This window comes from Artibeus jamaicensis, unplaced genomic scaffold (genome assembly GCF_021234435.1).
Source record: "Artibeus jamaicensis isolate MK-2021 breed Jamaican fruit bat unplaced genomic scaffold, CSHL_Jam_final scaffold_474, whole genome shotgun sequence".
In the NCBI taxonomy this organism is placed as follows: Eukaryota; Metazoa; Chordata; class Mammalia; order Chiroptera; family Phyllostomidae; genus Artibeus; species Artibeus jamaicensis.
This window is the reverse complement of record NW_026522046.1, coordinates 48,888,615-48,909,128: the sequence shown is the minus strand read 5'-3', so window position 1 is coordinate 48,909,128 and position 20,514 is coordinate 48,888,615. Positions and strand designations below refer to the sequence as shown.

Sequence of the window (20,514 nt, the reverse complement as noted above, 5' to 3'; positions counted from 1 at the left end):
GGTTCTGGCACCGTCAGGACAAGCCCCTGCTACCTGTGTGTGTGGTCCCCACCGGGCAGCAGGGACTTCAGGTTTCTGTCGTCTTCTGCAGCCGGCGGGTGACTAGGAGACAGGTTTCCCGTCTGGAGGACGCCCTGAAGGGCCACTTTCCCGCAGGGTTCAGAGTTGGCCCTGCCAGGCTGTGAGGTGACGGCCGCTTCCCATCGTGTCCCGGCCGCGTTCTGCGCCTGTGGCAGGGACCCCCGTGTCCCCCGAAGGTAAATGGGAATGCGGGGTCCGGCACAAATGACGCCTCTTTGACTACAGAACCTTTTATGACAAAATCGTGAGCATGTCACTCTGTAGCACAGCCTCACCCCACTGAAGCCGCCATGGTGCCCGTTAGGTGAAGTGTTCACACTGAAACTGGAAACCGTCACACCCGTATCTCGACCCCACCAACCACACTCGGGCAGTCCTTACCCCTGCGGACCCGTATAAACATCGGGGACGCACCTGGAGCACACCTGCGCCTCCCCTCCCCCGTCGCCCCCGCCCCCACCAGGCCCGTTGGCTTGGCCTCGCCCTCTCCCGAGCCCGAAGAACCCCTGCTTCTGTAACTTGCTTCCTGGGCCTGTGTGGCCCAGGGGGCTCACTTCCTCCCCCTCTGTGACTTTCTGGGTAGACCTCTTACAATTTGAAAAGGAACCGAAAGGTCAGAGGGCAATGTTCGTCAAACTGAGTGTGGTACAGCCTTGTAAAGGAAAAGTATTCCAGGGAACCCCTCTGCTTCACTAGTTATTTTTATTTAACTAGAAGTTAACTACAGCCAGGTCTGGAAGGACCCCCAGGTGCTCCGAGGGGCCACAGTGGCCGCCCGCCAGCGTTTGGAAGGGCTGTGCTCATTTATCTGTTTCCTTGCTGATCGTGCCCCCCAGTCCGAGAAGGCGGGACCTGGTCCGGTCCCCCCGCCCGACACCTGTACCCCTGCCTGTGGCAGAGAGCCAGCCAGCGAGAACTCGTGCAGCGGCTGTGTGTGGGCGACTGTGTGTGTCTCGACTCCACGCTGCCAGGGACGGAGCAGGGCGGGTCCCAGGGCACGTCCGCGATCTCGGGAGGAGGTCCAGCTGGGCACGGGCCACACCTGTGGCGGGAGGGCTCCAGTTCAGAGGCGCCTCGGTGGCATGGGGCCCCTGGGTCTTCTTTAACTGAAATCCGTCTCGTGGGCCTTGTTTCCACTGGAAGTGTGACTGCCTGCTTCTAAAACACGTTTCCCAGGGCGTGTTGGAAAGCTCGAGGCCTCTTGGCAGGCAGACACTTCACCCCGGCAGGAAATCTCATCTAGACCATGTCGGGCTCTGACGTAGGGAAAACAAACCCTCCAAGAAGAAGCTGCAGTTTTCTCAGTTGGCTTCGGAGACGAGCAGAGAAGCCTGTGCAGAGGGTACTCCGACCACACCCGAGAGACCGGGTCGGGGTTGGGTGGCAGAACGTCCCAGTAAACAGTGATGTAATGAGCGGCTAGGAGACACTGGTCCCCTGCAAGGAGTTTCCCTGGTTCCAGACCCGGCCAGAAGTCCAGGGAAGAGCAGAGTCCCCATGCTGGGTGGGACTTCAGGACACTGGGCCGAGCCGCTGCCGGGCCTGCGGCGGGGCTGTGACTTGAGCCCCATGCAGGTGCCCTGCCCCCCGGCTCCAGCTGGTAAACCGCAGCTGGACAACCACGTCATGACCAAACTGCATTCATTCGAGGCTCCTCCCGTGCCCCGTGTTTTCCACGTACTTTGGTCTGGACTTCCCTGCAGGAGGAAGGGGCGTGGCGCAGCCCTCCTCGGGGCAGCTCTCGGAGATCTGCAGACCCCCCTTGTCGCTGCCCCACAACTGCGCCCTCACCCGGGCCTTTCGCCTTGGCCATGCCGGGGTGGTGCTGCACGTTCCAGAGGGTTCTAGAGGGAGGGGACGGAAAGGTCGCGGGGCCTCACTGTGGCCTCATGCTGCGGCGTCTCTCTTTTCAGAGGCGTGAACATGTACGCCATGCTGACCGGGACCCTGCCTTTCACCGTGGAGCCTTTCAGCCTGAGGGCTTTGTACCAGAAGATGGTGGACAAGGAGATGAACCCCCTCCCCACGCAGCTCTCCACAGGTAACGTGCCTGCCGGCTGGGGGTCCAACTTGGGCACGGGCTGGGTTTGGCAGCGAGGGTGTGAGGACCACCCACGGCTCGAGGTCTCTTCCTAGAACTGGAACAAGTCTGGGGGGCGGCTGGGTCTCCCATCGCTGCAGAACCTCTCCCGCCATCTCTCCCCCGTCCTCCCCTTTCCCACTGGAGTTCTGAACTCCCAACCTCCCCTTCTGCTTAGAGCACAGGGAGCAGAAGGGTCTCGCCGTCTCCGCTGCAGAAATAACGGCAGGCTTCACGGCTTTGAAATGCGCCGTGTTGTAAGGTCGCCCGGGAAACGAGCGTGTGTGATCTGTGTGTGTGCGTCTTCTTCGGTCGGGTCACTGGGAAGAAGCGTTCGTTTCACTCTAGGCTGGTCTCCGATTTGTTCTGCTCTTTCCGTTTTCGAGCTCGTTCCACCTGGTGTGTCGTCTGGGAAGGGACCTCAGACTCGGCTGGTTCGGTTTCAGTAAACGGTTCACATTCGGATTTGGTTTCAGACCCAGGAAATTAGTGCAGCTTGTTTTTTGTGTGTAGATCACAGTTCACGTTGGTTCCTCGTCCCAGCTGGTCTGTTAAATGGCCCCTTAGACCAAACTGTGCTTCCCCGTGATTAGACAGGAGGCCAAAGGAGGTAATTAGTTAAGGAAATGTGGTTAAAATGTAGCATTTCTATTTTGCCACTGTTAACGTACTTTTTTCTTGAGTTTATAAAGCATCTACGAAACTGACCCTGAACTTGTGTTTGAAATGATCAGATTCGTCCACACTTGAACCTTTGCTAGAGAGGCCGGAAGCATGATAGGCTATGTACCTGTGCAGGTGGGGGGGGGTGTGTACTCCTGCAGGTGGGGGGGTTGGCGTGTGGTCAGGGAAGGTGAGTCAGGGCTCTGACATCATCAAAGTAGCACCCCCTCGCGGAGAGCAGGGAGGCGGAGTTGGCAAGCGTGCGGGGTGCTGAAGGAACGGTGGTTGCATTTCGGTGTTGGCGCTCAGAAGGGCCGAGGGTGCCGCGGAGCCCTCTGACAGCGCCCTCCGTTCTCTCCAGTTCTCGTTCACCCCGTTGTCCGTGAAAACGTGCTGCACGCCCCCCTCATGGTGGGAACAGCCGGGCGCCAGGAGGCAGGAGACAAAACAGATTCAGTCTCTGCCGTATAGAACTTTTGCGTAGCGGCACACTGAACGTGTGATGTTCGCCTGTGGATGTGTAAGAAAAGCAAATCCGGTGAGAGGACAGGGAGTAAAGATGGCTTTTTTAAAAAACAGATGAGGTTTTTGAGCACCTTTGTACCGCGGCCCAACCGTGGGCCCCGTGCGGTTGTAAGGAGTGGCAGAGCTGCGTCTGTCCTCACCAGGGTCCCCGCGTTGGTAGCGTGTCGGGTGCCTGCAGTGCTGTGTGGCCGCCAGGAAAGCGATAGTGAGGAGACCCTTGACCTTCTCCATGTTGACACCCCCTGGCCCGCACGCTCGCTCAGCCCAGCCCCCGCCGACCTGCTCCCGTCTCTGCCATCCCGCCCTTTCGTAAGAGCTGCGCGCTGGGCTGCTCGCTCAGCGGAATCCCCGGAGACCCCTCCCCACGGCCGTGCGTCGGTCGTGTTTCTGGAGTTCCCGAGCGGACTTCCGCGGTGGTAGCATCGAGGTCTGCTCACCACGTGCTCACCTAAGGGCGTCGTGTGGCCCCCAGCGGTGGGCTCTCCTGCACGAAGCTGCCACCAACTCCGTTCCGTGTACAGGTTTCTGTGTAGACACGTTTCCGTCCTCCGGGGCACAGGCCCGAGGGGAGCTGCAGGCAGGCGGTGAGCCCCACTCCGTGGCCCCGCTGCTCCCTGGTCGGAGGGGCTGCGTGGCCGCCTCCCCTGGTCATGGGCGGGCGACCCAGGTTCTGCGTCCGCAGCTCTGCCTGCGCGGGATGCTACTGCTGTGTCTTATTTTAGCCCTTCTGACGGCGTCTAAGGACGTCTCGCGGTGAGTAAGGTCCGGTGTCGACAAACAGGCAGTTATTCCAGCAGCCTCTTCGCCAGGTTATACTGTCACCCGTGACGTCACCGCTCAGAGCGATTCTGGGTTTCCGCTCGGGGCTCCGAGCCTGTGGGTCCACGGGACCCGTGCGAAAGGGCACCAGTTGGAGGGTGTTTGCACCCCCGAGCCTGCAAAAGGAAAGCCCCGGAGAGCTGCCTCTCATCATGCTGGTCAGGACAGATGGCCGGGCGGTGGGTGGGGACAGGTAGCCCCCGACTCCCGGTGGCCCAGGCAGCGGGCAGGCGTCTCTGCTCCACGCCTCACCTTCATCGAGGGGGAGGGAGGGCCAGACCGATGGGGCGGGAGCTCCCGACTTCCTCAGACGGGTCATCACACGAGACAGGGCGGCCCTGCCGCGTGTCCACGAGTCAGAGCGCCCGGACGTCTGCTTGGCAGCCATCGTGGGGAGAGGAGTGGGAGGTTCAGCCTGCGGTTGTCACGGCAGCGGTGTGGGGGCGCAGCCAGGGGGTGACAACACAGGGGAGTCGCTCTCGTTCCTTCAGGACAACCTGTGTCACCCCCAGACTCTCCCCGGATGGATGTAGTGGGCAGGGCTGTGAGTGCTTCCTGCTGGGGAGATAAAATTTGGCCTGAGGAAGTGGGAGTTGCACCCCCAGCGAAGTTAGTAAAGAGTCCAAAGGAAGTTCCGGAGCAGATCTGCCGGAAAGCTCCCAGCCGGGCCGGCACCCCGGTGCTGGCGTGCAGCCCCGCACAGCGGAGCAGGGCTGGGCCTGGGCCCGGGGCTCTGCGCTCGGCTCCAAGTCTCACCCCCCACCCCGGCCTCCGTGGTCTTGGCTCGCCAGGCGTGGCCTGCTTTGCCGAGTCTGGTCTGCGTTAAGGAATCCGGGTCCCCGCCCTTTTTCAAAACTCTGCTGGGACACGTCAATATCTCTCTCAGCCGGGCTCTGCGTGCCGAGCGGCATTTGCACACGCTGAGCACTCATGTCGCCTGGCGAGTCCATGAGCAGACCCTGCTGTTGGCATGTGTGGCCCGGAGCACAGCCCCCAGGGTCGCTGGACGGGTCAGGCCGGGAACTGGCCGGAGGTGTGAGGTCCAAGCCGGGCGCCAGCTGCCGAGGGGCCCAGGGCACCTGACCCTGCTCACAGGGCGGATGGCATGCGTTTCGGAGCTCAGCCGCCGCCCTCTGCGGCCCCGTTTCGCAGCTCTTCGCCCTTTGCACCCCACCACGTTCACCTCTTCCCCCGGCCACTGGCCTGGCCCCCTCCATCAGTGACGCCGTCTGCTTGCACCCCCAGTGCTGGTTCCCCAGTGACCGGGAGGGGGCGGGTTATGAACGGGCGCGTGCCACTCACACCGCCTCGGCTCCGGCCACACCAGGGAGTGCTGCCGTCCCCAGCCTGTCCTTGAAGACATCGGAGGAGGTGCTCACGCCACGCCCACCACGGCCCCCAGGACAGCCGCGTGTGTTCCAGTCCCTTCTGCTCCTGACTGACTCTCAGGGCTTTTCAGGGCTCTTCACCCCCCTTCACCGTCCGGGCTGACTGGTACAGGACCTCGCTCCGAGGGCATGACCCCGAACCAGACCACAGGTTCTGCTGGGAAGCACAGGGCACTGGGGGCCCTTGGCGTTCTCCTGTACGAGGTGTACCCGCTGAGCAGGCGTCTTGGACTCCTCGGGCCTGTGGTGCCCAGAGACCCGGGGAATGGACCGGTGCTTCGTGGCTCAGGGAGGGGTGAGTCACCGGCATCGCGTCTCCGAGGTGCAGCGGGTGCAGCTTATGATGTGTGTGGCCGATGTCTCCACAGGAGCCATCAACTTCCTGCGCTCGCTGCTGGAGCCCGACCCTGCGAAGAGGCCCAACATCCAGCAGGCCCTGGCGAACCGCTGGCTCAATGAGAACTACGTGGGCCAGGTCCCGTGCAGCGTCGCCTACCCCAACCGGTGAGCCTCCCCGGGGGGGGGGGGGCGCCCTCCGAGAGCCCTGAACAGTCTGGACAGGGAGCTGGGTGTGACTCAAGGCAAAGCTGCTCCCAACCCGCTCCCACCCACACAGCCCTGACCAGCCCCCATCAGGGCACAGGAGGAGGTATGGATGGACCCTTGCCCTGTGCACCCTGCCCGGTGCCTGTGGAGGGCGGATGAGGCCGAAATCCGGGCCTTGTCCCCCTCATCACACCTACTGCTGAGGGGCATCCTTCCAGAGGGGCACCTTGTCTTCATACGAAAGGACCCTTTAGACCAGCTGCGCCCAGAGGAGCGTGTGTGTCTGAGTGTGTGTGTGTGTGTGTCTGTGTGTGTGTGTGTGTGAGTGTGTGAGACCCCCACCCGGCCTCCTCTGCCAGCATCCGTGGGATGCCTCTCTCTCCTCCAGACGACCCGTGGGCCCTGCCTCCAGGCGTCCGGGTGGGAGGGACAGACGGTGGCAGGAGTCGCTGGCTCCAGGCAGTGCCTCCCTAGGGCTCCCCGTGAAGGCTCCCAGAACAGAGTCCGAGGGGCGGCCTCCGTACAGAGGGCCCTGGGCTGGGGCCCCGTGTGGAGACACCGAGCCACATCCCGCTCAACGCCTGGGGGCTGCCCGCGGCCCCGAGACCAGCCCGCGGGAACGTTGCCCTGTGTGTTCTCCGCCCATTTGACGAGCGGCTGTGGCCAATGTGAGCAAGGCAATGGGGGCCCTGACCGCGGTCACTCGGGAGCCAGTGTGAGGCCGCGTGGGGCCGGCACCTCTCAGGCCTGGGGCCCGAGACTCGTTCCTCAGACCGCAGTGTCCTGCCCATTTGAGGTCAGGAGGACCGCTGGTGGACAGGGGCGAGGGAGTGGCAGGCCAGGGAGAAGTGTCCTCTGTGACCATGTTTTCAGGCTGCCCAGGAGGATCTGGAAACTTCCGCCAGGCCTTACGAACGTCGTAGTACTGGCGTCTCCCAGTGAGAGGGGCCGGCAGGGGTCTGTCTTGGGGAGGAAAGTGTAGGGCAGGGGCGTCGAACTCATTTTCACCGGGGGCCACGTCAGCCTCGAGGTCTGTTGCCTTCAAAGGGCCGAAACAACTTTAGGACTGTGTAAATGTAACTGCTCCTTCACTGTCAAGGAGCTGAAGTGACGTTTGGCTCTGAAGGCTGATGTGGCCCCCAGTGAGCGTGAGTTGGGCACCCCTGGTCTGGAAGAACCTGGGGGGACTCCTGGGACCACATCCATGTACCGGGTCAAACTTATGCTCCCATGGCAACAGATGAGGGGGGCTGCACCCCCTTGTGCCCCAGGACTCACACGAAGTCCAGGTTCCTTGGTTACCTGGGGCACCTGGGACTAGACTGCTGGTTTCCCGCACAGGCTGGCCTCGGGCCAGTATCTGAAACAGACCCCGGAAAGTCACCCCAGCCCGGGACAGAGACCGAAGCTGCGTCAGGCCTGCTCACCAGCGCCCAGGGAGGTGGGGACAACAACGCACAGGCACGCTCTCCGTTGAGCATGGGTGCCACCGGCAGCCCGAGGCGTCACTAGGCCAGCGGGTCACTGTCCCAACGAGCTGGCTCGATCCGCTAACACAGCCGCTGTCGCAGGAAGCGGGCCTGGTACTAGAAAGCGTTTCCCCTCGTTGGCCAAAGCGTCACTCACGGAGAATCACCCCGTGGCATCCCGTTTTGGACTGTCCGCCACAAGTTGCAGGCAGGCTTTCGTAGGTGGAAACTTAAACTCAAGTGTCCTGCGCTGGCTTTGCCGGGTTAGGGTTTTTGAACTTGGACTGGGTCACAAGTGTAAGGCTGTAAAAACGGTGGGGATCTCGTGTGTTGCAGACGGGGCTCGCGTGGCCTGTCCATGGACGGCCCGCTGCTGGGTGTCCCCTAGAGGCAGCTCGATGTGCGGTTTTCAGGGATGAAGCTGGAGCTCTGACCTTGTTGGGGGAGGCACAGCTTAGTTACTGTCTTGGTTTTGCAAAACATTTGAGGTGGAAGAAAGTGCCAGTTACTCCTCTGGTTGTACCGGCCCACAGGTAAATGCAGTAGGAACACGGGACCTGAGAAAGAAATGTTCTCTCCATAAAGCGTGTTCTGTAGCTCCCCAGGACGCCCCACCCCAGATTCAGTTCTGTTAGATGTCGTCAGCGTTTCCCGTTGGGGAGAAAGGAGAGGAAGGTCCTCTGGAGAGCTCCCCCGGTGCCCCTCAGCCCGCCCGCCTGGGCTCCGTGGCCATCCATCCGCCTGGCCGTCTGAGAGGCGGTGAGCGTGGAGGTGGGCCACCTCGCCAGGGGGCCCGGGCCGAACTCGGGGGCTGGTCCTCCCTGCTGCTGGGACCCCGGGCACGTCACGTCACGCCATTGCCGTGGGCCGCCTTTCTTCATCTGTGAGTGGGGGGATAATAGCGCCCCCTCATGGGAATGTCGTGGAGGCTGCGTGGGTTCCTGTCCCTCTTCCCCACAGGGAGAGGCATGTTGAATGAATGAATGAATGGACGAACTAGTGAATTAGTGGGTGGATGAGTGAAGGAGCGCCTGTATTTCTTGGGCGCTTTATCCCAAGGAGTTCAGCTCTACAACTGTCCTGCAGAGGCTGGACCTGTCTGCGCAGACCACCCTGCTTTGCAGCCGGGCCCCCACTTTCCTGCTTATGAGCACATGAGCTCACGCTGTTCCTTTAAACCCCGTCTGGGTGGGTTCCCGAAAACCTGCTTCATTACCCAGCTTACACCCACTTAGGTGTAAGTGGCCCATCCAGGCGCTGGGTCCACGCAGGGGAAGGACACTATTTCCTCCGCTTTTCTGTGGAAGGGACCTTCGTCCCGATGCAGTCAGCGAGCGGCCGGGGCGGTGGCCCTGGGCTGCGTGGGGGAGAGGCCGCTCAGCGGCTTCCCCGTGTGGGCGGCGGGGTGACCGCGCCCTGTCCCTCTGCCGCCAGGATCTCGCTGGCCGACCTGAGCCCGAGCGTGGTGCTGCACATGACGGAGAAGCTGGGCTACAAGAACAGCGACGTGATCAGCACCGTGCTCGCCAACCGCGCCTGCCACATCCTCGCCATCTACTTCCTCCTGAACAAGAAGCTCGAGCGCTACTTGTCGGGGGTGAGTGTCCCCTCGATGACGCTTGATCTCGGCAGTTACTTCAGACCGAGGGGAGGCTGAGGGTCCCGACAGGGGGAGGTGAAAACAGCAGCAAACCTGCCTGTTGGTGGGGCGGGGCGGGGTGGGGGGCACACTGTCCATCCGAGGCGTTTTTCCCGCGTCCTCACGCAGAGTCCGGCTCCGCAGGCTGCTGGGAGGCCGGGGCCTCTTCTCCCTGTGGCTTCTCCTCTGCCTTCTTGCTGCCACTTCGTAGCACCCTGGGGTCCCCGCTGGAAGCACTGGGGACCCGTGTGGCCATCGAAGCTGGGGGCGGTGCACTGGGGAGACCCCCTATGCACACTTGTTCTCCAGAAGAAGGAGGAGAAAGCCACCGCCTGGCTCCTGGCCGCTCTTCTCCAAGGCTGCAAGTCGGAGTACAGGTGGCCCGTGCCCCTGTGAGGTCCTGTGGGGTCCCACCGCCCGGGTGGGGTGGCGCCCCCCGCTTGGTGGTTACCTGGGGCTGCCAGTTCACACGTGTGGTGGCAAGTGTCGGTCAAACCAGCTCTCTTCGGTGGACAGTGGCTCGGAAGTAACTCCCCAGAGAAGACCGGGTGGAGGGCGGTGAGGGGGCTGGGCAGCATGCGTGCTGCCCCTGTACGTAGGTGGGGGGGGCTGCGCCGCCCTGACGGGAGGTCCGCCCGAGGGGTGCGGACTGCCAGGCAGCCGTGGGCAGCTGGGTGCGGTCAGGACGGAGGGCGCCCACCCAGTGGACGGGCACCGCGAGGCCTGGCTGTGGGGCCCGTCGCTGTCAGGAGGACACGTAAACCCACCACGAAGGCGAACTTCTCGCAGGGGTCCGACCTTTGGGCGTCTCAGGACCACACGTAAATCCATCGTGACACGTAATCACACACAAAAATCTCATCGTGTTTCAAGTAAATTTACGCTTTCGTGTTGGCTGCGGTCACAGCCATCCTGATCCACACGTGACCCTTGGGCTGTGGGCTGGACACCCCTGCAGCCCAGCGTTTTTTGGTGCTGTTTAAAAGATAATTCTAATGTTTCACAAAATTTCCCTACAATAGGCTTGGAAACCTTTTCTTTCCTCACTGAGGGCTTTTTCTTTTTTCACTGGTTTTAGAGAGAAAGGAAGGGGAGAGAGAAACACGGATGTGAGAGAGAAGCATCGATCAGTTGCCTCCCCTACGTACCCAGACGGGATGGAACCTGTGGCCCTTCGGTTACGGGACGATGCTCCAACCCGCTGAGCCATCCCGGCTGGGACGTGGAAGCCTTTCCTGAGGTTCCCAGTTGAGAGATAAAGATGGACGCCCTCCCACAACCAGGGAAACGGCCCCCTCTGTGCCAGAGCACGGATGCCCCTGTCGTGCCCGGAGGCGGGACAGTTAAGAGGGTGTCTCTGCAGTGAATGCGCTCGGGAGGCGTCCGGGAAACATCTGGGTGCAGCGACAGGCCTTCCCAGGGGAACAGGCAGGCGGAAGGACAGGTGTTTCTGAGCTGGAGCAGCGTGGGGTGCTCACGTTCCTTCCACAGGAAGCAGTTCACAGAACACCTGTGTCCTCGGAGCCACCGAGGAAGGGTGTTCTCAGGAAGTGACGCTCTCTGAGGCCCAAGGCTTTTAACAAAAGAGCGGCAATTTAGGGGGAAAGGCGCTCCGGGAGCAGAGGGCGGGACTGTGGATTTGGAGACCGTGCCAAGGTCTCGGGGGAGCCGCTGTGGGGAACAGTCGAGGGAGGCAGCAAGAGGGGCCCCTGGACACAGAGCTGCTTTATGTCACTCGTTAGGTGACAAGGAGTGACGGAGAGACTCTCTCCTCCCGCCAGGGCTCGCCGTTCTGCCGCGACGGGGAATCGAAAGGCAGGCCGTGCTCGGAGCTGTTTCTCGTCTGTGTTTTCTCAGAGGCCCGTGTCCCTCCTCATTTCTCTCCCATCGCTTTCTGTTCACGCTTTATCACCTGTTTATAATACACGTGACACCTTGGTAGGGCGTTTCGTGCTCGTGATTGATCAACAAATGGGCACGCAGTCCAGGCGCCCGCCCACAACACTTCCCGGGGAGCTTGACGTCACACCCCTGTCACCGCGGTGGAGGGCGGCCACTGGGGATTGAAACAGGTCAGAGGGAGGGAAGAGGCCCGACGCACGACCCTCAGGAAATGAGTCTTTAGTCAGCGTTTCCCTGAAACAGGCCTGAGGTCCACGCCCTCGTGTGTGTGAAGGGCGGCCTGGCTCCTGCCCTTGGCGGCCAGCAGAGGCGTCGCTTGGCCTGCTGACCCGCTAGGTGGGGGCGCTCCGGTTGTTCAAACGCTGTCTCTCCGGCGTCTCCCTCCACATCTGCAGGGGCAAACTTGGTTTTTCGCACACTCTTCCCGAACATTCTCACCGCACGGCCGGTGCGGGAGAGACCCGCGTCCCCCCGGGAAGTCCCGCCGCCCGCCGCGCTCTGGCCTCAGGGTTGCGGGGCTCTGTCTGCGGAGAACGTTCTCCGAAACCTCAGCTCGTGAAACTCTCGCTGTGGACGGGCCTTCTTTCCCTGAGTCTGTTCCGCCCTCAGCTCCGAAACCAGAGGACGCACCTGGTCTCACAGCTGCTCTAACTGGAGCGACCGGTCCCCATGGGCGAGGACGGCGCTGCTCGGCTCCGGCGGACAGCGGCTAATTTAATCGCACCGGGTGCCCCGTCCCAGTTCTTAATTTCCACTAATTAAGGACAGCACGTGTGATTTTGAAAATGAAACTCGTGATTGAAAGGGAGAAACGGCCGTTTCTCAGCCGCCTGCTGGTTCCCCTGCTCTTTTGATCCCTGTTCCTCTTTTCCAAAGCCAAGGAGCAGGGGGTGAATTTGAATCTCGCAGGGGCGTTCTGTGAATACGTGTTGGTGGACGAATGAATCGGCCCGAGTCTCACCTGTCTGCAGATGGGGGCGGGGGGTGGCTGGCCATCGATCGCAGGTGCAGCTGTCTGTCTTCTTCTTCTGGACCCGGATGAACTGCTGGGACTCTTCTTGGGGTGGGGGGCAGACAGGGACCGTTGTCAGATAAGCCAACAACGAAGACCTGTGTCCCCGGTGGCAGTTCAAATGAACGGAGTTACCCTTCCCAGCTTGGGTCCCGAGCTGCACGCTGATGCCACAGAGCGTCTCACTGTGCACACGGGGGCCCCTGGCCTTCCCCGGCAGAGCCAGGGAGGGGGCTTCCCTGCCAGCCGCTCGAGCCCAGCCCCGGTTTCAAGCCGCATCAGCCTTCACGGACGTTTGTTTCCCGTGTGCTCAGCGTGCTTTCTGTCTCCTCGGCAGAAACCCGACACCCAGGACGGCCTCTGCCCGAAGACCCCGCTGTCCCAGGTGGGCAGGTGCAGGCCCAGCAAGGAGCCCTACGAGGTGAGCGGCCTGCGGCGCCCCGGCCGTCTGAGAACAGCCACCTTCCGTGGCTGGGGAGCTTGGGGGGGACAGCAGCGGCCAGGTGTCGGGGAGCGGCTCCGGGGCCCTGCCCACACGCAGCCCCCCGCAGCCTGGCGTTCTTCTCGATTTCACTTCTCAAGGAGACGAAGCAGCTGAACTAAGTGGACAAACTTTCCCTCTTGGGATTTCGGTGCCAGGACCTTGAGACTCGGCCCCGTCTCCCCTCCTCTTCCTGCCAATGGCAGAGAGTGTGTCCTTGAAAGGACTCAGGCAAAGAACTGTTTTCCCCACTGTCCCCAAACTTCAAAGGGATACCACAGGCTTGTCTCCATCCCGTCTTCAGATAAGGGCCTGTCCTGAGCACCTGGGGCTGAGGACCCCCACGTAGGAACTTGGGGAAGCACAATCCCATCCACAGGTGGGACCGTGTACGTGGAGGGAAGATACTAAGCTGTCCGCTTTGAGTCTTGTTTCACAACCTTGACACCTTTTTACAATGAAGTTTCTCAGGCCAGCTGAGCTGTTAGAAACCAGGACGGTAGTTGCCTTGGGGACTGGGGGAGGGGACACGGGTGGGGCCTGAGGGGTGTCCAGCGTGGGCTGCCCACTTGCCCCGGGAGCCCTCCTCTGTGGTCCCTCGGGGCTGAGAAAAGGTCCCCGGAACGTGCATTCAGCACGTGACTCAGGACGCCTGCTGCCTGCCTCCACCGCGACCGGGGGGTTGGTGTCCAGTGTAAGCACCCAGGTGAACAATTCTCACACCGAGGTGCGTGGTGGGGGTGCAGGTGCGGGAAAAACAGCAGGTGCGGCCTCTGAACTGGTGACAAATGCTGCTGTCCGCAGGCCTCCCTGGACACCTGGACACGGGACCTGGACTTCCCGGCCGTTCAGGTAAGCAAGCCCCTGGGGTGCTGATGTGCATTGGTCAGTGTTCTCCGGAGAAGTGGACCCAACGGGGTGCCCATGTCCCTGCATGGACACCCAGGGCAGAGGTGGCATCTCAGCTCCCACCATCCCAAAGCCGTGGGAGGCCGGAGCTATCTTCCTGGGGACCCTGCTGTCTGCCTGTCTTAAGGTCGTCCACTGACTGGACAAGGCCCCCTGTGGTGGAGGGCCACCTGCTTTACTCACTCTGCTGATTAAAACGTGAACCTCACCTGAAAAATTCTCCACGCCCCCCCTCCAGGCTGGTGTTTGACCAGACACTGGCTGCCGCGACCCAGCCTCCCGGACACGCCGTCACGTGTGCCCGAGGGCTGCTGGAACCCTGCCCGGCGCCCTGGGCTCTGCCCGCCCGTCCTCATTCTGAATGGAACATGCAGGGCGCCCCCCCCCGGCCGTGAGTGGGGCTACACAACACTGTCAGTGACAGGTCCTGTAAATCCCCACGCGTGTCTGCAGTGGGTGGTTTGCACAGAAGCAGCTGCCGTGTGTGCGGCCCACACCAGGGGCCACCTGAGGTCCCCTCTCCGGTCTGCCTGAGGGGGGTTGGGACTGTGCCTTGTGGCCCAAAGGGGACCTTGTAACCCACAGCTTCAGATCCACCCCCTGCCCTCAGGCTCGGGGTGTGGGGCTCAGCTCCCAGGAGACTCAGGCTGAGAAGGAAGCCGGGAGGCCCTGCACCGGGCGGGACCCCCCTGGGGGCGGGGAGTGGGGAGCAGGCGCCAGCACGTGGAAGGCGGGCGTGTCCGTCCGTCTGACGCTCTGTCTGTCACGCAGGGCCGTGGAGCTTGCTGCTTTCTAGGGACCCTCTTGGGACACGCAGGCCACGCCAGTGGGAAGGGCGGACCTGACAGGCATTGCGACCGTGACCTGCACTCGGGGGCATGGCGCTCGGAGGCAGGCAGGTTTCCGCGGGCCGGTGACCCTTCCATAGGGACTGACCCAGCGGCTGGTCCCCAGTGGCTTGTCCCTGGCAGGGAGCAGTTGGGTGGCCAGTTCCTGGCAGCCGCCTGAGAAACCAGTCACTGCAGAGTGACCCGCTGTTTTAGGCTGAAGGACAGGGGGGTACAGGGTCCTGGGATTAAGTCCAGCAGGGTGGTTGGAGCAGGGTTCCCGGAACTTTCCTTTCTTCTGCCCTCTCAGGGCTTGTCGCCAAACGTCCCTTTGTCGGTCACAGGAGTGGTTTCTAGAGCCAGCCTTGGTCTCTTTCTGCAGAAAACTCCTGGCTGGACGCCTCTCTCAGGGGGGTGACCCATTGTGTCTCAACCCTTCAGCTTTGGAGAGCCCAGCGCGCCAGGGAAAGGGCCTGAGGCAAAGCCATGGAGACGCCCGCAGCCCGACTTTGCAGGACCGTCGTCATGGCCCCTCGATGCTTGGGGAGGGGTGGGAGCTCTCTTCAGCCTTCGAGAGGGGGGGCCGCTCTGCAGGAGCAGGGAGAGAGAAGCAGGGGACTGACCAAGGCGACCTGGAGTGGACGGGCCCCTCTCCCCTTGGCGGTATCGAGCCCATAACCCGGAGCCCACGGACCCCAAGCGGTGTCCGCCCTGGCCGGCAGATGCAGCTGCCCTTCGTGCCTGTCACCGGGATGGCCCGCCCTTCCCTGTCCCTGGCTCCCGGGGGGCAGTGTGGAGTCTGGGTTACCAACTCTGGTTTTGGGGCTCTGGGGAAATCAGATCTTCCTCAGGTTCTGGGGTTAGTTCCTTGCTCCCACTGCCCCTTGTCTGGAGGACGGCTGGACCACGGGCCTTGCCTCATTGGCTCCCCTCTGTGTGTGGTGCCTTGGGCTCCAGGTGTCCCCGGGAAGGGCTGCTGGTGGCTGTGCAGACACTGGGGAAGCAGAAGCTTTGCCTCGCCTTACTTCCTGCCTCACTTCTCCCTGGGGCACAGGCCGCCGCGGCCGGGTCTCTGGCCTTGCACGGTGACACCTGGGGCTCAGTGTGGCCTCCCTGCTGCTCTTTTCCACTCAGACGCAGGATGGGACACACTTGAGTCTGAGGCCTTTCCACGTCCCCACCGCAAAGGCCCGGCCCCGGTCCAGCTGTGTCCCTGGGAAGCTTGCGGCTCCTCCGTGAGAGCAGGCCAGGTCTCAGAATGAGAAGGCTCCCAGGTTCAAGGTGGGAGTGGGGCCACCGGCCCTCTTCCCCCGGTCCCTCGGGGTCGGGCAGCCGCTGCCCCTTGAGAGGCAGCCATCACACGGCTCCTGGGGCCCCGCCTCCCGGGGGCTTGACCTGGTTTCATGCTGATGCCTGCAGTGCCCACTGGCGTTTCATTCTTTAACGCTCGATGACTGTTAAGTCTGTCCCGTGGGCCTGGCCTCACGCTGAGGCTGTGGGTTTGAAGGTACAGGAGTGGAATTCACTCCTGTCGGTTGCAGTCGAGTTCAGTGAAAGCAAGACCATGGCAAAAGGGCCAAATAGCTTTTAGAGACGCAAGTGAGTGCTTGCATGACCAGGGGTGGCGGAGTGTCGGGGCCCCCCCCCCCACTGGCTCGGGGTCTGGCGGGCTTCCTGCCAGCCCTCGGCGTGGCCAAGCCCACCAGGACGGCCACGTCCCGGTGAAGTAGCTGCCTTTCCGCTGTAGCGGACCCTCAGGGCTCTACTTTATAGCAAGACGGCAGGTTCCAGAAGCCTCCCCTGCTGTGCCTCCGTTTGTCTAGCTTGTTCTAGAGTCATCAACCTCCCAGGGATGACCCTGCCCAGGCTGGGGCCCCGGGAGGTGACACAGTGCGGGTTGCCGAGGACAGTGGAAGGTTGGGGGCGGGGCGCCTGAGGCTCCCCAGGCCTGGCTCTGTTCAGAGACTTGTGAAAAACTGGCTTTCTCAAATCTGCGTGGATAACCCTTCAGGCAGGAATCACATTGTACGGGGCTGGCCAAAAAGTCAGTTACGTTTTCCCCATAAAAGACGCATTTCTCATTTTCTCCAGTAACTTTATTGACTTGGGTAATTTACGCGTGGCGACTATCTCCTGCTATTGGCTTCTACTGGGCAGAGACCAGGGGCGCTGCTCAACCTCCTCCCATGCCTGAGACAGCCGGCCCGCAAAGAATTACTTGGCCAAAATGTCAGTGGTACCAAGACACGTCTCAACCCACTTCTGACACGTTCGATCAGCCACAGCACCTTCTCCGTACACTGCACACATCTTTTTGTGTTTCAGTTACATTTTTACCTTTCTTGAAATAATAAAGCACAATATGCTGAAGAGGTTGTGTGTTTTCTCCCATCTTCAACATTAAAATGGCTGCACAAAAATGCTCCCAATTTTGATTTTTAAAAAAAAAATGAACGCTGAGAAGTGAAGTAATAGCCCTGGTTGGTGTGTCTTGGTGGATTGAGCACGGGCCTGCGAACCAAAGCGTTGCTGGTTCAATTCCCAGTCAGGGCACATGCCTGGGTTGCAGACCAGGTCCCCAGCAGGGGGCGCGTGAGAGGCAACCACACATTGGTGTTTCTCTCCGTCTTTCTCCCTCCTCTCTCCTCTGTCTAAAACTAAATAAATAAAATCATTTAAAAAACTCACACTGGTATGACAGCTGTCAAAACACAATCTGACAAACTTGTTTCGATGAAGTTAAAGACAACTAAGCCCTACTAGAACCGTCGTAAGGGATCAACTAAATGGACTTTTTGGCCAGGGCGGTTGATTCTTGTGTGTGTCTAAGTACTTGTCCACTTCTGATTTGAAGGACAAAAAGCCCAAAGAACAGGAAAAAAGAGGGGACTTCCTTCACCGGCCGCTTTCCAGGAAGCTGGACAAGCCCCTGCCCTCGCACAGACAGCCCCCAGCCTCACCGTCCACGCAGGTGCAGGGCACCAGGGTGCTGCTGAGGGACCGCAAGGCCACCAAGTCCGGCCTCCCCGACAAAGGTGGGTCCGCCGGGCCTGCGTGGCGGCCGCGTGGCCCCGGTACAGACGCGGGTCCTGCGCCCGTGGGCACAGTGGAGACCCGGCCGCCTGTGCAGAGGAGATGGAGTGAGCAGGGGTGGGGCGCGTGGGGAGGGGACCGTGCAGGGACCTCACCACGTCCTTGGCTTTCTTGGTGTGCAGATTCCTTCGGCTGCCGCAACATGTTCCGCAAAACCTCAGACGCCCACTGCGTGGCTTCTTCCTCCATGGAGTTCATTGCTGTCCCGCCGCCCAGGACCCCCAGGGTGGTCAAGAAGGCGGAGCCCCCTCAGCAGGGCCCAGGGAGCAGCGGGGTTCTGCCCCGGGAGGACCCCCTGATGCCGGACATGGTCCGCTCCTTCGAGTCTGTGGACCGCGACGACCCGCTGGAGCTGCTGTCTCCAGCCCATCACTGCGGGGCCCTGGGCTCCCCAGGGGGCTCGGCACACGGGAACCTCGGGGAGCGGGTGCTGTCCCCAGCCCTGCCGCCTGGAAGCCCATCTCCTCTCCAGACTTCTCTGCACCCCACTCTGGTCTCCTTTGCTCACGAAGACAGGAGCTGCCCCCTGAAAGAGGGTGGCGTGTGCGCCCCACCTCTGGGCCCCGGGGCCGGTGTGGCGCGGCCCCTGGGGAGCCCGAACTGCGTGAAAAGCCGCGGCAGGTTCCCCATGATGGGCATCGGGCAGATGTTGAGAAAGCGGCACCAGAGCCTGCAGCCCCCCGCAGACAGGCCCCTGGAGGCCAGCGTGCCCGTGCTGCTGCCCGCGGCGCCCAGCGGCCTCCCCTTCGATGCGGCTGACGGTGTCCAGGGCCAGTGTTGACCGGGGCCGGCGGTGGCCTGAGGACAGCAGTGGAGCCAACGCCTCACCTGCAGCGGCCTTCAGACCGCGGGGCCCCAGCTGGGCAGTGTCCCACCTGGGGGCAGCTAAAATCCCCAGGGGCCGGGGCTGTGGTGGCAGCTGGTGACAGCCATTTCCTCCCGCTCCCTCAGTGGCACTCGCGGTGGGCGTCGTGCACTGGCCCGGGGCCCCTGGGACTATGAACTATTACCCGCCTTCACTGTGAGCCCTGCCTGGGCCTCCCCAGGTCATTGCCTGTTTAGCCATTGGCCTCGCTGGCAGGACGCTGACGGCAGTGTCCTGCAGCAGCTTATCCGGGCCACAGTGTCCGTCCTTCTGCAGAGGTGACTGCCTCACAGGGAGCTGGGCAGGCCCCTCACCACTGGAGCCGGCTCCTCTGAGCAGGAGGGGACAGCTGGGTGAAGACTGGTCCAGACCGAGGGGACCCACCGAGAGAAGGAGACCAAAGGGGCGTGCACGCATTTCTGAACGAGGTTTTGACAGATTCTTCCCTTTTTGGTAGAAACTTGCTGATGGGTCAATGGTCTTCCCCAAAGATGATTTTTCTCTGTGTGGCATCATGAGGTTGACGTGACATTGTTTTAGAGACGGCGGGGGGGGGGGGGTGATCCACCAACCTCGTGCTTCCACAAGGGGGTTGGTGTGGGGGCGCAGAGGGTGACACAGGACTGTCTGTCGTGGCTGGTGGCCCGCGGCAACCTGCAGGATGGCACGGGCCTGACAGCCAGTCCCGAGTGCACGCCACTGTAGCAACATAGCCCTGACCCCAGCGAGGTCTGACTGAGTCTTGCTGGCACTGCCAGGGACTGTCTCCTCGTGGGGCCTCGGCCTGGCACTTGGGGACCACTGGGCCACAAGCAGCATGGGAAGAAGGACTGGCACAGGTCAGAGAGCAACTGATCCAGCAAACAGATCACGGCAGCCTGGAGTCCTCAGGCAGGAGGGACGGAAGCCACTGTGGTGGCCACGCCAGGGCGAGACACTGAAGCCGGCAGCGGCCCTTGAGAACTGGAAAGCCCGTGCCCATCTGCACTGGTGGCCCGACAGTGCCAGTGAGCGGGGGCGGCTCGTGTCTGCTCACCTGCCTGCGGGGACCTCCTCTGCCCCCACGTCCCTGACGGAGCGAGGGGAGGGCAGACGTCTGCTGACCCCAGGAGAGGTGGGGCTGCCCAGTCCTGGCTGACCTGGACGGACCTGCAGAGGCTGCTCTCCGGTGGATGGGCTCACCCCCCCTCGGGCTTGCCAGGGGGCATCCGGCTCCTGACTGTGCCGTGATTTCTTTGTATAGCTCCAGCCTGGGTTCTGGAACACTCCCTCCAAAGTAGAGCTTTCGAAGCGGAGAGAAGCAAGTGGAGAAGACCCTGTGCTCTGGACGGGAGCCTGGTTTTCGATCGGGGCAGAAACCTGTCCCGGAGGCGGTTCCCGGCAGGCTGCGCACCTGTGCCTTGGCAGCCCCGCCCGGCCGGCCCTCCTGGTGTCCCCCTTCCCGTGCGGATGTGAGCACTCATGTCGCTGTCCCCCGCCCCTCTCACGCTTCAAGAACGGCTGTCACTCCCTCAGGACCCTGAACTGAGAACGAACTCGGCGCATGACAGACCCAGTGAGAGGCGAGGGGCAGTGGGAGGGGCTGCGCTGTCTTTGCTGTTGTGCGTGAGCACCTGGCAGGTGTGTGGAACGGACGGGAGGAGAAGTGTTCGGTTCCTTATCATTTTATTGTATTTGTGTGGAAAGCCTGACTGTCCCGTTGGTAAGTCCGATGCGCGTTGTCCCCTCGACCCATGACTGTCTCTCATCTGTGTCCTCGGTCTGCCTGTGCCTCCTGCCGGAAGTGACCGGACCGGCCTCGTGGGAGGCCTGGGAGGGAAAGTCCCCTTCAGTGGTGTGGTTTGGTTGTAATCAAGGACTGTGCGTGTCCCCGTTACTAAGCGTCTGTACTCTTATAAAGACTGAATACACTCTCCCTCGCTGTGCCTGCCTCTCGTACGTGGTTGCCGACACGTCCTGAAACTCCCCTCGGGTGGTTGAGGTGCTTGGCCACCAGGTGGGGGTCCCGGGGGGTGGTCTGCGGGTGTTTGCTGCCCTTGCCTCCCTGCTTTGCGAACCGAGGTCCGTGTGACGGACACACAGCGAACGGCAGTTTGGGAGGAGTCAGTGTTTTTCTTTGGCGGGGGGCACGGGCTCTCCCACAAAGACTCTGAAAAAGGCACTCGGAGAATGTCACCTGGAGGTTTGGTCCTTGCCTGGGCTTCAGGGGGCCGGG

General features: G+C 61.9%; 1 protein-coding gene across 4 annotated transcripts in view; it reads left to right on the top strand.

Moving 5' to 3' along the window:
* HUNK (hormonally up-regulated Neu-associated kinase) overlaps positions 1-19,805 on the top strand; it is a 66,217-nt gene extending 46,412 nt beyond the window's left edge. For all 4 annotated transcript variants that reach the window (XM_037161439.2, XM_053657770.1, XM_053657771.1 and 1 more), the window contains exons 5-11: positions 1,995-2,122; positions 5,925-6,060; positions 9,006-9,168; positions 12,462-12,545; positions 13,410-13,457; positions 17,196-17,376; positions 17,557-19,805. In XM_037161439.2, coding sequence (XP_037017334.2) covers positions 1,995-2,122; positions 5,925-6,060; positions 9,006-9,168; positions 12,462-12,545; positions 13,410-13,457; positions 17,196-17,376; positions 17,557-18,215 — 1,399 coding nt within the window. In that variant the 3' untranslated portion in view covers positions 18,216-19,805. The remainder of the gene's footprint in view (positions 1-1,994; positions 2,123-5,924; positions 6,061-9,005; positions 9,169-12,461; positions 12,546-13,409; positions 13,458-17,195; positions 17,377-17,556) is intronic.
* Positions 19,806-20,514: the final 709 nt, after the last annotated feature.